The sequence below is a fragment of the Astatotilapia calliptera genome, chromosome 9 (assembly GCF_964374335.1).
Source record: "Astatotilapia calliptera chromosome 9, fAstCal68.1, whole genome shotgun sequence".
NCBI lineage: Eukaryota > Metazoa > Chordata > Actinopteri > Cichliformes > Cichlidae > Astatotilapia > Astatotilapia calliptera.
Window position 1 is genome coordinate 14,311,111 of NC_137430.1, and position 16,843 is coordinate 14,327,953.

A 16,843-nucleotide genomic window follows, 5' to 3' on the forward strand; every position below is an offset into this window, starting at 1 on the left:
ACAACAAAACATTGCACACCAGGCCTATATACATCTCAGAGGGTTTTAGCTGGAGGGGTGGCGCTGCACACTTCAAACGCGAATATATCCATTGTTGTGAGCCATTTGGCCTGCATAAGATCCTGTGCTCTGAACTAGGGAGTTTAAAGTAAGAATTTTTTTTATTATACTTGAGGGAAACAGTGAGTTCAGCTGCTTATTGCAAGGAGCAATCGTCAGGGGAGACTTAAACTCAATTACTGTAGCCGTTCAGAATAGGGGGGAAAATACCAAGACAAAAAAATCGTGAAGAAGAAAAAAAAACACCCGGGTATATCAAGCAGTGAATAAAAAATTAAAAGATATTAATAAAATCGAGATGAAGCGTATCAAATATTTATTTTTTTCTGGGCAACAAAGGACTATAATACATTGACAGGCATAGGAACTATTGCCAGCACAGGTCTATACAATACAGCTAAAACCGCCTCCAATTTTCGGACATTATCGGACATAACAAGATATCAGGTGGTCCCCAAAAAAAATGTTTTTGAATGTCTTCGAACATTGAAAAAAAGACAATATTCCATTTATTGCTTTTATGCTGCTTCAAGGAGAGAACAAGAGGTGGGAACGTATTTCTGATTGGCACAACACATAAAAGCTCGTATAAAAACGAAAAATAGAAACACACACGCACACACACACACACAAGAACATTTCTCCTCGGGGGGTGGGGTGGGGTGGGGGGTGGGGGCTCACTTATGCTCTGTCTGAAATAAAATTTAAAGAAAAAAAACTGAATAAGGATGATATATAGAGAGAAAATTGGAAGTTTATTTCTATTAAATTTGTTCACTTGCTTCAATGTCGCCTCAACATGCTACAAGAGGGCTGAGTTGAAATATCCCAGAGAAATGAAAAATTACCCCAAACTTCTGTTTTTCTAAGAACCATAAAATCACATGAAGAACTAACCGAATATTCAAACCCACTAAAACAGGAGGCACCAGATAAATAAAAAAAAAAAGAAGTTTCAACAGACGCACCATATTTACAATTCCCATTAAATTACACATAAATAAATATATACATACATGAACACTGATTCCCTTATATAACCGTGAATCGTGTTGAAATTCAAAAAAGTTCAAGTTGGTCGCTTGGACAGAGAGAGAGAGAGAGTGAGAGAGAGAGAGACAGAGTCTACAACTGAAGTCATGGCATGGAGATCTGTGGGATTTCTCGTTGTTTTTCAAGTTTACTATTCACAATACTGATAAGAATTCGTCCTCTTTTAGCTTCTTCTTCTTTTTTTCTTTGTCACAATCGTAAAATTGAGATATAGAGGGGTCGCTGGATTTCAGTCCATCCGTTGCAGCTCATAAAAAATAAGGGGAGTACATAAAAAGTCCTCTGGGTGAGGCAATACAGCTTTTCCTCGCCCTGGAGCTGTTCCTCTGCAGCTTTTTTCTCCTCTTTTCTTTCTTTTTTTATTTTTTAAATAACATTTCATATGGTTCAGGTGATGGAAGAAGATTCTTGCGACTTTTCTTTTTTTTTCCCTCCCCCTGCTCCTGAATCCAAAGTGGGATGTAAAAACAAAACAAAACAAAAACAAAAAACATGTAAAACCGCGCAAGATCAGGAAGTGGCACGTTTAACTTTATCAATAATATTTATAAGGTATTTATAATATTTATATTGGATGGTTGGGGGCAGAGGGGCGCCGGGGCGGAAGGGTGTGGGGTCGGTGCAGAAGAAGGGCCCCTGCGTGGGGGGGCCGGTTTGGCCCTCGGTGAAGATGGGATGGAGAGAGAGAGAGAAAAAAGATCACTTTCTGTGCTTCTCGTCTTTGTCTCCGCCTTTAGTGCCGTTATCTGAGTGACTGTTGGGGTTGTTGTTGAGGTACATTTTGTCCATGGCTTTGATAGCCTCGGTCAAATAGTTCTGCAGGGCCGTGATGGCCGCGCACAGTGCAGGGGTTCCGAAACCGTGCGAAATTAGACTGAAGTGGGTCAAACAGCTTTGAATTCCCGGTTCAAGAATGGGCTGTGGCCGCGAGTTTCCCAACGGCGAGCGGTCCTGGGACAGCAGGTCTGTGAACTCTTTGCAGACTTGCCTAAAATCAGAGAGACAGGAGGTGTTAATAACCGAGACAGAAAATCCCTGCATGCAAATTTAATGTTTCAATAATACAAGAAAAAGAGGCTAAATTCAAATGGACACAGTGCAAAACGAAATGCCCCCGCGGGAGTGCTGGGTTGTAAATCCTAAACTTGCTTAAGCGAGTCAAAAGTATCCGGCTGGAGCTTAAAAGAGAAACTTATTTCATCACATTCTCATATCTGCGTGGAAAAATTTGTTGTGTGAGCCCGTGTTTCCTTCGCTTCGTTTCCAAAAATAACATTTGGGGAAAGAAAATGTCCTGGAGCTACAAACAGGTGACAGTTAATCTCTTAGCTGCAATATTTTACTTTAAAATATAAATAATCATTTTTAAAAATCATAATACACGAGCCAACTACACAAGGAAAGATCTGCTAATATAATGAACTTCTTCTTTTTTTCTTTTTTCTTTTTTTGCAGCGTCAACTCTGAACTTTAGTCGCTGATTATCAAACAGGAAAGACAAAGAAAGAAGAAATGAAAAAAAAAAGAAATTCCTGCTTTCATCCTTTTATTTTCATCATTTAAAACCAACGATTTAGCAATATATGACATTAAAGTATTAAATACATATATTCCTTTTAGGGGGGCACCAGCATTAAGGGTGGATTAACACAGATACACACACCATATCATGCCACTTGTATATTAACATTAAAAAAAAGCCTATAATAAGCAGTTATGGCTAACAGCTGTTTGATTATAGCAGCCTATCATCAATATTAAATGCTGCCTCTGCTTTTCTTTGCCCTGTAAGGACTTCCCATGTTTTAGTTAATGCATAAACACCAACAGTGTGCTGGATGAAAACCAGCTATGTGTCAGTGTCACTGAAATCTCACAGTAAACAAAATGCTGCTGCGCGAGTGGATGAGGCGAAAGGCCCATATTGAACAGCGGTATATTTAGCAAGCCTTGTAATTATAATTTATGATATCATATAGAGGCACCTGCTTAAATAATAATAATAAAGGAAAACAAGGAAGTGAATTAAGTCTATAATTAAAACAGGTGAGAAGCGTGAGAAGTTTATTAATTAATTAATTATTAATTAATTGTTACTCGGTAACACTAGCCCGATATGTATGAGGCAAACGCGTTGTTTATTTATTTTATTTTTTTATCATGGTCACGTGTCTGACGTAGCGTACTCTAATTAAAAAATAGAAAATAAAATAATGCAAAATAAATTATTCAGCCTGTGAAAACTGCGTAAAAAAGCAGCACTTTGATCAAATTCTGTGCTGGCACAGAGCGGCATGCATTTGGTGTGACATGGTGAAATGTGATAATAGCACTTACTTCGTGGCCAACAGCATGTTTTTTCTTTGGACTTGTTCGTTTGGGTCGGAATGCTGACGGTTTACATATTCAGCTACTGCCTTGGCTGGAAACTCGGTCTCGCATACATAACCGAAATCCCTGGCAAGATGCACCGCTTCGCCTGAGAACGAAAAGAAATGAGGTTGAATATGTTTGCCCATAAAGCATGGTTACATCAAGCATAGACAAGTTCACACTCTCTGCCCGAACACAGCGTCCAGTCTGTGCGTTCAGACGGCAGGGTTAAGGCACCTGCGTTCCCAACAGCGTCAGTGATGATGATGATGCTGATGACGACATAATAATAATAATAATAATAATATTCATAATGATAATGAAGCTGGCCCTGCGAGCAGTCAGTGCACCCCGTCTTTCCGTCACACCGTGGGAACACTTAAGAGATGGAGGAGAACCTTTAAGTGGAGGTGAAGTATAGACGGAGCGTCATGCTCGACACCATGTCATTGATTACCAATGCCTGCGCATTATTGAAAGTCCAGCACATCACAGCAATTTTAAAAGGCTACACCTAAATCTCACTTTGCCTTTGCAAACTTCACTTATGAGACTTTCTGCTTTAATTCCGTCCCAAGCTCGCCTCTCTTGTTGGTGGATTTTTTTTCCAAGTCTTTGGTTTTAATTTCCTGAAGCAGTTGAGTTTTTACTGCGGGGCTTCCTGCCCATAAGCCTCTGCTCCGGAAGAACGCATGCGCCAATTAGCATCAAAGCTCAAGTCCGGTAAGCTATTTTCCATAAAATGGAGCGGATCGTAAACAATGACAGCACAGAAAACCCACTGTCCCTTCAATAAATAACCGGCTGTCTCAGTCCCCCCCACCCTTCTCTGTCATCCACCACCCCAACCCCCCACGTGCCACCACCCTCTTATTACCCACAATCAAACATTTCTCCAGGCTCATTACAATACAGCACCAAATTTCTACGAAACACAATGAATATTGCATTCGGTGCTCCTCTGCAATAATGATTAACGGGGACCAATGAAGCATCGCAGGCTTTCACCTTTGGAAACCAGCAGCACACCAAATACCACTGCACTGAATAATAAGGTTCAACTCTGCTAGCAGAATGGATTTATCCAGTCGCGCAAAAGGCATCTTTTCTGCGCACAATAATTGACTAATTTATTTTGTAATAGGCCCGAAACATATAGCTCCCAATAGGTCAGCGCCACGCCATTTGCATGCAATAAAAATCCCACCGAAAGCCAAAGCATGGCAAGCTATTAACGAAAGAATTAAGTCACCATTAAAAATCAGCTCTGTACTGTTATATCCAGACTATATTAACGTTTGAAACAATGCAGGGTTAATAAATCAATCGACTTCTCATCCATGAGGTGAAACAGCTCAGCGGTGCCCAATAAACAAGCAGCACTCAATAATTAACTGGACTTCAACACAAATTAATCCAGTGTATAAACTAGGCCAGCCGTGGACCTGCAAGTGTGCTCCTGAAAGCGAAGGCCAACGCTGCAAAGCCACTAGAATTACCAGCACCATTCTCACTATATATACATATGTGTGTGTGTGTGTGTGTGTGTGTGTGTGCGTGTGTGTTTCTCTTCTCACACACACTCGCAGACATACACACACACATCCTTCATGCTTTATTACTTGCGAGGCAAAGTCGGTCCACATTACACGGATGAGCGCATATGCTGATTTCCAACACAGAGAAAGAAAGAAAGAGAGAAAGGAGAGAAAAAACCTAGTTTGCAAGCACCTGGTATCGCGGGAGCAACAAGAGTGGGAACGTAATTTACGGTATCCGACTTACCTTCGACTAGTGACGTCAACAAGGTTACGTTGGCTGCCTTGCGTCTGCCCGCAGGTAGATTCAAACCGATTTTATCCAGCTTCTCCCTTAAGCTTCTTCCTCCGTTCTTAGACTTGGCCCTGTGACAGTAACACAAAGCAGAAAAACTCATTGTAGTGTTGCTCATGTGAAGGAATTTGTATAAGGGAGGCTAATATATGAGCAAGAATATTTTCTTTGAATATATATATATATATATATATATATATATATATATATATATATATATATATATATATATATATATATATATATATATATATATATATATATATATATATATATATAAAGGTAATGATTAATGCATAACTATTAATGATTGACTGTATATATGTTTTGGCTAATTTAACAGTGGTTGTGATTTAAAGTCGGACGTGAACTTCCCCCTCCTCCACATATCTGATAGCTACAAACAATAAATAATACTTAAGGAGCCCCCTCCGCCTTTTTTTCTACCAGCAAATACTGTACAAACTGAATAAATAAAGTCCTACTTAATAGGCAGCGCTATTACTGGCTGTGTGTCTGCAGCACTTCTGTAGACAGTTCACTGGAGACCAATGTTTTCATGTGTAATGCCTTCAGTGGGCCTATAGAGCGGAGCTTGAAACAGACTAGGCCTACATTAATTTGGGAGAGAGAGAAAGAGAGAGAGATACCCAGTACGCTTGGGAAGTTGATATGGAATTTAACAGACCCCCCTGCTTTAAATGCAGGAGCTAGGTGTCATGGTTGGTCGATTTTAATTATTCTTGGTACAGAGGAGAGAGAGAGAGAGAATGGGAAAGCAAGAGCGAAAGGGAGAGATGCACGCTCGCTGAAAGAAATGATTGGAGTAGAGCGAGTTTCATACGCACGCGCACAAACCCACAGGTAAAGAGGGAGTAGAGAGAGGAGATTTTTTTTCAGCCTCCCAGTCAAACTCACCTCCTCAGCACCCCGCCCAGCAGAGAGGCGTTGAGGCACTCGGGCGGCGAGAGGCGTCTCTGCACCTCTGCCACCGTGACCTTGTACTTTGATGTGGAGCTGAGAAGGGACAGGCGACCCGGAACTGAGCAGAACACCTCGTTGGGGTTAACCACCCCTCCGAAAAGACCGTCCTTATTTACTGGGATTGCGGAGACGTTGTTGTTCTTGGATAAAGACACTGGACCTATAGCCAGGGAGGAAGAGAGGGAGAGAGAGGGGGATGGCGGGATGGAGAGAAGGAAGGAGGGAGGGATTGCGGGGTGAGAGAGAAAGAGAGAGAGAGACCGTGCTCAGTGAATTTCATGCAATGCAGAGCCTTAACTAAATGAGAAGGGGGGTGGAGGTTAGGCCCCGGAATTGGAGTTTAGCACAACATGTGTACATGTTCGGTAAGACTGGCAAATGATAATAATAATAATAATAATAATAATAATAATAATAATAATAATAATAATAATAATAATATATTGCAGAATCAGTAAAATCAGCACTATGAGACCTGATTTCCGTTCAAATATACCTGCCTGAAAGCCAGAATACTTCCGCTCGTCTGTGCTCTTTTGTTTTTTTATTATTTTTATTATTATTATCACTTAAAAAAAAAAACCACTCAATGACATTATGTAGACAACTATGCAGCAGACAATGAGAAATAAAAGGATGTGTGCGCCCTACACAGCATCTCCGCACAAAGCAACCATACCAACCGAGAGATTCTGTAAAGTCTACCTATTTTGACATATCCTGGGTATCCAGCAAAACACCGTACCCCGTGTGTGATTTCACACTGGGTGGGGGGGATAGTGGGGTAGGGGTGTGTGTGTGTATGTGGAGGGGGGGCTCAGCAGTGCTGGGCTTTACACCGTTTTGGTGTGCAGTAACCGGAGACAAAGGGGACTGTGCGCCTTTGGATAGATCACTTGTGACATTAATGGCTCAAGGGAGCCTAATAGAGACAATAGGAGTTAAACGAACTCTTGAGATTACTAATATAAGAAGCCAATTATCATGTTGATGTGCAGATAGACAGACTAAAAAAGAAAGAATGGTTAAAAAGATTTTAAAAAAAAGAAAGAAAGAAAGAAGTAAAAAACGAAAAAAGGAAGGGAAGAAATGGGGAAGCAAAATCACTCCATATCTTATCCAGCGAGTTCTAATTTGACCTGACAAAACCTTTTTAAACATGGCCACGAAAAGAATGGGACTTCCTCGTGTTGTGTCAAGTAATACAATTCACTGAATTTTAACAGCAAATAAACACGACGGACTGAAGCAGCAGCAGCACAATCCAACAACCTTCACCAAAGTAGCCTAAATTTAAATATATATTTAAACAATTGCATTTCACCATATTAAACATCCAGCCAAGTGATTTTATTTTTTTCCCAAGCCTAGTTTTGATTCCCCTCACTGAATGACAGACTATCATCCTACACACAGCAGGCCTGTGCTCCATCCAGCGGTACCAACTCCCATTTTAGATTTGACCACGCTACGTGATTGCAGCTATTGGCTTCCTGAAGTGCCAGGATCGTCTATGAGGCCTGTATCTTTGACCATCAATAGCACGCGGGCCTACAAAGCCCACCAGCTCTACTCATCTCCCCGCTGCGCTGAAACGCTGACAGTAAATTCCATCAGCGAGGAAAAAAAAAAGGTGCAGCCAGTTTGACGCACTTGGAAACCATGTAATGAAAAATAGGCTACTGCGTATTAGGATCAGTCAGGCATTACCGCATTGCATCGAGCTCTCTCGAGCAGAATAGTGAATGGCGTTTGTGCGTGTATGCGAGTGTGTGTGTGTTGCTTAGTGGTGTGCAGCTTGAAGAAACATGCATGGTACTGTATCTCGGAGGAAATTGCTTACCTTTTTTAATTACAGTCTGGTCGGGGATGTGAATTCCTTGATCCTCAACAGGCTATGACACAAATGCAAAAAAAAGTATACGTTTAAGCACAAAGGCAGGAAAGAGAAGGAAAAACCTAATAATGTCAGCCTCGGTCCTGCGTACGTAAACGCACCTCAGGATGCGGTGCAGGAACAAAGCCTGACACAATTAGCAGCCAGAATCACCCAACATGGAGGCTCCCGAGGCCCCATACCTGTTATTATTGTCCATGGTGTTTTCGACCGGTTACACTGATTAGATGAAAAACGCAGACTTAAATAACGAAGCTGTGTCGCCCCATAATCCTGACCTAATTTCGCCTTCAGATTGGCTGTACTCACAAGGAAACTTCTAATCTAGATTGGATAGTAATTACGGCGGCGCTGCCTATTAAAGGCCTATGAACTAATTAGCGAATTATTGGTGTTTGTTTCTGATTTTTTTGTGTAATGTTCTTATTATAAATGGAGTTTATTGACAAATGTAAAAGCTCGTCCATCACAGACCTTCAGTAAAACGTCTGTCTGAGCTCCGTGCAGCAAAGTAAAATTCTCCTTAATGTGCATGCAGTACACTCTCATGTCATTGTTCTCAAATAAGCGTCGGCTTCGTTTTTTTAATTTTGTTTTAAACAGAGAAATTAAATAAAAAGCAAACGACACGAAAGAAAATGAATCGTGAAAATAGAGATATCTATTATTTTCATGTATTTCATGCCTTTTTACTTTCAGATGTCGAACAAAAGCCATGTGTCGACGAGCAGCATTATGAATGGTTTTTAAAATATATTTCATGACAGAAATAAATTGCAAATCAGTGCTGCTTTGTCTTAAAACACCTTGACGATACTGAAAAAAAATCCACGCATTTATTTGTTTTGTATATTTTAAGAGCTATAATGAGCTCCCCGAACCTAATTTACTGCGTGTCAGTCGTGTTTGTATCAGCGAATATTAATACGATAAACATGATACAGTCACAGCACTGCTATGACTAGTACCTGATTTCTTAAAGGCGGGGTGACAGAACAAATTTCATTATTTATTTAAATAAAAAATACACACACACCCTCACTCTTACAGATAATAGCGGGTTGGCACCCGTGGTGCTCGAACTCTTAATGACAGCATTATTCCTTTTCTTTCTTTCATTTTTTTTTCTTTCTATTTTCATTTCTTAAATGGAGTAATTCCACAGAAAGAGAAAGCCAGGTAAACGCTGCCTCACCTGCACGTCTTCTAAAGATTGGTGTATTCCATGGATAGGGATAGAGTCCGACAATCCCGTATCGATGCCGTGGCCGGATGGCAGGAGCACTTCCCTGCGATACTCCCGGCACAACTGGTGGGGCAGGCTGCGGTGCTGATGCAGCAGGCCGCTCTCCTGACCCTGCCTCTGGCCCGGCCAGCCCGGGTGCTGTGGCTGCGGTTGGGCGTGCAGGGAGTTGAGGGAGTATGGGTCGTTGACGTGCGAGTAAGGGTCCTGAGACTGCGGGTAGATGGGCTGGTAGGGTGGGGGAAAGTACGGAGGCTGGAAGTCCGAGTTCGGTGTGTGGGAGAGCGGAGGGGCGCTCGTGTAGGGACTCTGGCCCACGCTGCCCAGCTGAGGTAGCCTGGCTGTCCCATTGCTGGTGCCGTCGTGACGATCCTGGCAGGTAAGGAAAGAAGGAAAAGAGCGTTTTAGCCTGAATACGTTCAAAATAAAAATAAAAAGAAAGGACGCGGTCATAAATTAGCGAAACGTCCGTCTATATTTTTACACGTGAATGCTCTGCGGGCATTATCAAATATGCCCCTGAGTGGATGACACGATTAGCTCAAGTGTGGAATCTGTGTTGAATTATTCCAGTTAATTGAGGGAAAGGGATTTTTTAAACAACAATAAAACAGCAACACCCACAACACATCCGCAAAGTTTTGGGAATTGAAAATAACCTGACAGCACATGAGCAAAATAAATAATAATTTTTAAAAAATCCAGAAAATGAAACGGCATTAAATAGGAAAGTCCTGACATTTTTTTAAATTGTTATTTTCAGGACGCTCAGCTGATTTTTCAAGCATGCACGCTTTGGAAAAAAAACTTAAAGTATAAAAAAAAAGAAGAAGAAAATCTCGTAGGCAAACAAGCAAAGAAAGAAAGTATCTGATAGTGGGAGACTCCAGCAACTTACCATCGGGGAAAAACTGTGCACTAACATCTGTAAGGATTTATGGTGCGACTCAATAATAATAAAAAATGATTATTATAGTAATCAGTTCACAAAAACACGGAGTCTTTGGGGGGCGGGGGGGAAGAGCAAAAGGAATTAACCAGCAAAACCCAAAAAAGAAAAAAGAAAAAAAAAGAACAAGGCCCCCGAAAAAACTCTTCTCTCCTGCAAAGATCACGATGGCCCCGGCGATCAGATATGTGCCTCGGTAGCAGGACGATAATCCATCAGAAATAAACGGTTAGATCCCAGCTGCCCTTCATTTGCTTCTAACAATGCAGATATTCGGCGGTGCTGGCCGATCGAGGTTGAAAAGTTTCTCTTGGTAAACCCTCTTTTCCCCCCTGTTCTCCGGGCTTCTATCACAGTGCTACCGTCCCTTCGCTCGAGCTCATATTAGCCCCAAAAAAGAGCCGCTTCTTCGTCTCCCTCTCGGACTCCTACCAGAACGCATTCATTACAATTAATACCACAGGAATACTTAATAACAAGGAAAGAATAGACGGAAATCTGGCGTGAAGCGGAGGACGCAACTCAAGGCAGGAGTCTGCGCTTAAATGACGTCCATTGAAAGGAGGAATCAGTATATCTAATCAGAGATGGGGAGAGAGAGAGGGGGAGTGAGAGAGAAAGAGGGAGTGAGAGAGTGTGCGGAGAGAGGCACACACAAAAAGAGGGACATTCACCTCGTCTGACGAATCAGAGAGAGAGGGAGGAGGAGGAGGGGGGCATTTTAAAAGAGTCCCAGGCCAAAGCGCAAAAGTGAAAGAAAGACAGGAATGGGAAGGGAGGTGGACCACAGACAGGAATGAAGAAGCCAGGGAAGGAAACAATGTGCACCTCTGAACTGGGTGAAAATCCAGCAGACGACGCTATGGGCATTCCAGCCGGCTCATTTCTACCGCTTGTCCCTTTGTTTTCCACCTCAGACTCCGACAGCGAGCTGTCCTCCATGGTTCTCTCTCACTCTCTCTCTCTCTCTCTCTGCCTCTCCCGTCTCCGTCGAATTAATCCACCGATCCGTCCTCGACTCCAAAAAACCCAGAGTCACGCCGACTTTAACTTTAACGTTGACCCGGAAAGATGGAGCAAAATAAAATTCCCACAGTGTGAGACAGGGCCGCTGGATCCTGCGCTCTGTAACTTTTGCGCGCGGCTTGAAATAGCTCCACTCCCCTTCCTGCCTAATCATGCACTTTAAAATTACGAAACAGCACTTACTGGGGCCTCGGCTGGACCGCGACTGCAAATGTTATTTATCTGTTTATGTATTTCTTGTTTTTGCCTCGATACCAGCGGAGGAAACGAACCGTTTGTCTGTAAATTAAAAGAATCCATTTAACACGACCGCGGAGGTGCCACTTTCTTTCTTTCTGCTTTTTTGCTTTCTTGCTCCCGTCCTTCTCTATCCTCACAGGACGCGGGCGAAAACACGTCCGACTGGCTTCTCCACTCCTTAAACAAGCCACCGGTATTACTGCCAAACTTCGTCTGTGTCCACAACAACAACAATCACTCAGTGTATGCACTTCACACATACACGCACACGCAGAATTTAACGGCTTCTGCAGTGATAGAAAAACCTGAAGAGTCCAAGAGCTTGTAACTGAAGCGCAAAATGAACCAGGCAGTGCCAGCACTCACACTGCTTTAAAATACTATTTTTTTAATTTAAATTGCATGGTAAGTGTATATTAATGCTTTAATGTTTTCACGTGCAATATAATTTTTTTGTCATATTTATTTTATTTTTAATGTAAGTTTTAAATTGGAAAATGTTGTGATTTTTATGCAGCCAGACGATATTAAAAGCAGCTTTCTATTATTATTATTATTATTATTATTATTATTATTATTATTATTATTATTATTATTACATTACTTAACAAAAGCCATAAGATGCAGTCTATTCATCTTGCAGTTAAATATGTTCTCTAACAGCTGTCAAAAGAATCTCACAGCTGGATCAAAACAATTTTAAAAAGCAGCCATAAAATAATTACTGAATGTTTAAAAATAATAATAATATAACAACAACAAATTTAGTAAATTAAAAACGAGCCTCTTACCTCGCAGTCTTCATATTTAATGTTATCAGTTAATTTCCAGAGCATTTTCATGGGTTGTTGAGGTGGATATTGAGTATAGGTATCGCCTTAGCCTTGTTTTCACTCAGTGAATTGTGCTCCCCGCTCAGAAAAACTACTTTTATTGAAGCTGTGGGTTGGTTGTCTGTCTTGCGCTCTGAGGTCTCCCTCTAATGGTGGAAGTGAAGGGCTGGATCAGCTCTGTAATAACACTGGCACCGGGCCTCATTAGCATATCAACAGCCGTTTGATTCCCCCCATCTGCTCACACAACACCAATGGACAGCATTACAGGTGAAGACTAAAAAAGCAACAAGATGCTACACACGGTTATTATTTCTACTGTTCAATGAGGTATGTGTGTGTGTGTGTGTGTGTGTGTTTTTTATTGAGAGGAAGGGAGGGTACGGTCATGCATGGGGACCTGCTTGCACCTGGGACACTTTCTACAATCATTTTGATTTCATATTTGGGAGGATGGAAAAGTGCACATCCTAAAGAATCCTTCAGAAATTGTGTATTTTTAACAAATTGTCAAATATATTTTTCTGTGACTTTTTTTTGTCTAAACTGAACTCCCTTCTATCCACCTCTTGATAACTTTTAATTTGATGTAAAAACAGCCCATCACACACACCGTGGGGCCAACCCTGATTTTTTTTTTGTCTGCAAAAAAAACCAAACCAAAAAAAAAAACCCTCCCAAAGTGTTATTTTAATCCTATTGAGACCTCGAGAGGCCATTCTTTCAGTGTGATGTTAAAAAGGGTGAGTTATTCAAAGCCGCTCTACAGGTCCACTGGCTACCTGTAAGGTTGGCAGGGCTTGTGAGGGAGTTGAGGAAGGGGGAGGGAGGTGGGGTTGGTGTCAATAATTAACACAACAACGTGGCCTTGTTTCATTTGAATGAGCGGCTGGGGGAGCCTGGCTCTGTCCTGTCGCCGGTTGAGCCTTCACCTCACCAGGTCGTGGGTCAGCAGACAGGTCCACGGCGCTTCAAGGCGTTGTCCCCCTTTTAAAAGCCTGTTTGGTATTTTTGGTGGGACGGAGACCCCTCCACCCCACCCCCCACTTCTTTTTTTTTGTAACAAACAGTTGTTATTAATGAACGTGGAGCGGCTGTCAACGACAGCAATGCATCCGTGTAAAAGAGACCTGGCCTGCTCGCCTGAAACTGGAGTGTTTCTCTTCCACCAAACATCTCAGGTCTTCTCTTAAATCCCCAACGCATCCACAAGTCGAGGCCATACTTTTGAGTCAAGCCCAGATCGTTTTTTTAAAATGAGACTGTACAGAAAGTCCACTGTGACATGCTCACGCCATGCAAAATTGGAACAGCTGCAAAGCACATGAAAAGTTTATCATTGTTATTCTTTGTTTTTGTTTTTTCTACTTGAAAGCCTAACTACATCGAGCACGGGCTGTGTTTTCTAATCGCTCCACCTCTAACAAAGCACCTCAAGTCTGTTTCCATACATGTCTAACTTATGATGAAACAAATGTGGATTTCACAGTGTGTCTGAAACGCGCACGATGTCCTTGCAACAAACGATCCATACCTTCAGACTTTCAGAATAAAAACAACAACAACAAAAAAATATGGTTAATTCCACATTTCAGGCTATAGCTCCCCGCAAAAGACTCCAAAATATCTCCAGTGTGATCAAATCCAGGAGCCTCTACAGAACTGTGCTGCCTCTCTTTACTACAGGATTTCATAGCGTCCGTGCAGCCTCATCCAACAAGTCGATACTTTGACTGTTTTTATGTATTTTCCCACCCTTTTTGCAGCCGTTTTCTTTTTCTTAAGGTAAACAATACATACCTGCCATTCCATCATTTTGCCCATAATTGACATTCTTTATCCTTTGCTTCCTTTGGCGGTTTGTTTTGGTCCGATCCGACGGCGCGTCTATTTCATTAAGCCTTCGTTCGCAAAAGTAAACCTTTACCTGGGCCGGAATCGCTTCACCTGGCCATATGTGGAGCCACCTGGCGACGCATGCGCACTGCTCCGGGTGTGGACCGGAGAGTGGCGAGCACCTGGGAAGAAAAAAGAAACAGCTTGTCTGTGTCTGTGTGTCGAATAGGTCTGAGCTGTCACAGTTAATTAGTTTTTAAAACAACAGCGTTCACAAGTGACGAGCTGAAAGTATGGATATTATTTAGGCTATTTAACGTGATTGATGCAGACACAACACACCCCAACAAATACATACATCTGTAATAATATATTTTTAAAGATCAAGACCATTTCATGTTTTGACAACAAAAAGAGGATTTTATATGATTTTTCATCAAATAATAATTTGGTTTATTGTGCGTGCAAACAGTGTGATTAACTAAGATGTGCTTTTTAAAATAATAATAGTAATAAAGGTTCCATATGAGAAAATATGGGAAACTGCTTGGGACAAAGCGAATGTAAATATATATATATATATATATATATATATATATATATATATATATATATATATATATATATATATATATATATATATATATATATATATATATATATATATATATATATATATATATATATATATATATATATATATATATATAAAGGTTATATTTGTCTTCACCTGGCATAAAACTAAAAAGGACATATCTGTTAACCTTTCCGTTCCTTTTCTTCTCTGATTTGTCTTGCTTGGTAGAAAACATGAATTGTCAGTGCAAATGAAACTGTGTCAAGTTAAAAAACTTGAAGGTTAACTGCCAACATCATTACACAGAAAGCTACCATACTATTGTGAGAGTCATTATTTATTTATCCACTGTTTATTTCTAATACATACTTATGTAGACCCCTCGGGCCAAGAGCGAATGAGCAACCCCCCCCCCCCCCCCCTCCCCGTGGTACACACGCACACATGAGAAACGCGCACACACGCACACAGAAAGCAGAGCAACACGTGCGCTGACGTGGGTGACAATGGCCAAATCTTTTGTCCAAAACCCCTTTCTCCTCTTTGAAGTAATACGCATCACACACACATACACACACACGTAGGCAAACTGGCTGCTATGGACGTAGTCGCGGGGGCACTTCGCTGGCAGATAGCGTCATTGATCTACCTTTCACTATATCATATCACACACATAAAGACAGCGTGTTATAAGCGTTAAGTGTAACACTGGTGCTGGTGGACAAACTTTTAACGGGGGAAGAAAAATACAATTAATTTTGCTTTAACCCCATTTTTGTTTTTTGTTTTTTGTATTTTTCTAAATTGCAAAATTCCACACGGAGACTATAGATTTTTGTGGCGTTAATATTTTAAACGAGCCTTCATGTTTGACTTCAAAGGCGAACACATTTTAACTGCACACACAATACCTGCAGCTATATAGACCTTACCAGGCCTGGACAAAGGAGAGGAAGGTGGGGAGGGGGAATCAGAAATATTGTTTGGGGCTCTGCGCAAGGGAGGAGTGAAGTTTTAAAGCAGAGCTGTCTGAGAGTAGGTTACTCTTGTTCTGCAGCGGGGTCCCTTTTGAATATCTAGCCGGTCTAGGGCTTAGTTTCAACCAGCAGCACACAGCACCGGGCCTCCGGCAATGTTCCCCAACCGCCAGCTGTGTTTAAAAGGCGATAGCCACGACTGCGCCTCAGGCATCTTGTACATTTTATTATTATCATTATTGTTATTACTATTATTATTAGTTGTAGTAGTAGTAGTGGTGGTAGTAGTATTGCTATAATCATTATTGTTATTATCAAGTGTACCTAAATACACAGACAGATCTTGGTGCGTATTTTACGCGTCCTTCTCTCATTGCTAGAAATGGCAGAAAGACTTCCTCCTTCTTCTTCGTCTCCGTCTTCTTCTTCTTTAAAAAAGGCTGATCAAAGACAGGAGCACTTTTTCCTATCCCCCAAACGTTATGAAGTTATGAAGTTGGTAAATAATTTCGTAGAAATGCTGAGTTTGCAACAAATATTCTTTTCCCACAGCCACGCTCTAGCTCCTGCTGGATGTGTCCTACTGGCGAAGATCTCCAAGCTTGGTTATATTCATAAAAATTCGTGATTTATTTATCTATTTATATTTTTCAATTGAGACGGTTTCGGGCCCAACGTTAGAAAGGCTGCTCTCTAAACAAGATAACTTGTGTTATAGCGCCACCTTGCTTTTGGATAAGAGCGAGGAAGCGCGGCTGGTGGATTGAAGTCAATATGCAGGTAATTGAAACCAAATGAGAATGTGTGAGCAGGGAGCATTCCAGGAAGTAAATCTGCAGAGCCGATGCCAGTCAGAAACACAGGTGCTTTAAAGGAAAGGCTACATGAAATTGCACGAATTGTGAGGAATACAAACGTTTGCAAATATTACAAATGCATTTCTAACAAGCAATACGCTGAGT

General features: G+C 41.3%; 1 protein-coding gene across 4 annotated transcripts; it reads right to left on the reverse strand.

The window, feature by feature from the left end:
- Nucleotides 1-359: 359 nt before the first annotated feature.
- Nucleotides 360-14,446, reverse strand: tfap2a (transcription factor AP-2 alpha). 4 transcript variants are annotated; one of them, XM_026179337.2, is made up of 7 exons: nucleotides 14,292-14,446; nucleotides 9,396-9,815; nucleotides 8,147-8,198; nucleotides 6,238-6,463; nucleotides 5,272-5,390; nucleotides 3,451-3,592; nucleotides 360-2,101 (listed from the first exon to the last, which is right to left on the reverse strand). In XM_026179337.2, exons 1-7 carry the CDS (start codon nucleotides 14,322-14,324, stop codon nucleotides 1,813-1,815), a joined length of 1,281 nt encoding a protein of 426 aa, XP_026035122.1. In that variant the 5' UTR covers nucleotides 14,325-14,446; the 3' UTR covers nucleotides 360-1,812. The 4 variants fall into 4 exon arrangements, with proteins under 4 accessions (XP_026035122.1, XP_026035121.1, XP_026035120.1 ...); XM_026179336.2 differs by lacking the exon at nucleotides 14,292-14,446 and adding an exon at nucleotides 12,450-12,675; XM_026179335.2 differs by lacking the exon at nucleotides 14,292-14,446 and adding an exon at nucleotides 11,221-11,465.
- Between the last annotated feature and the right edge of the window lie 2,397 nt (nucleotides 14,447-16,843).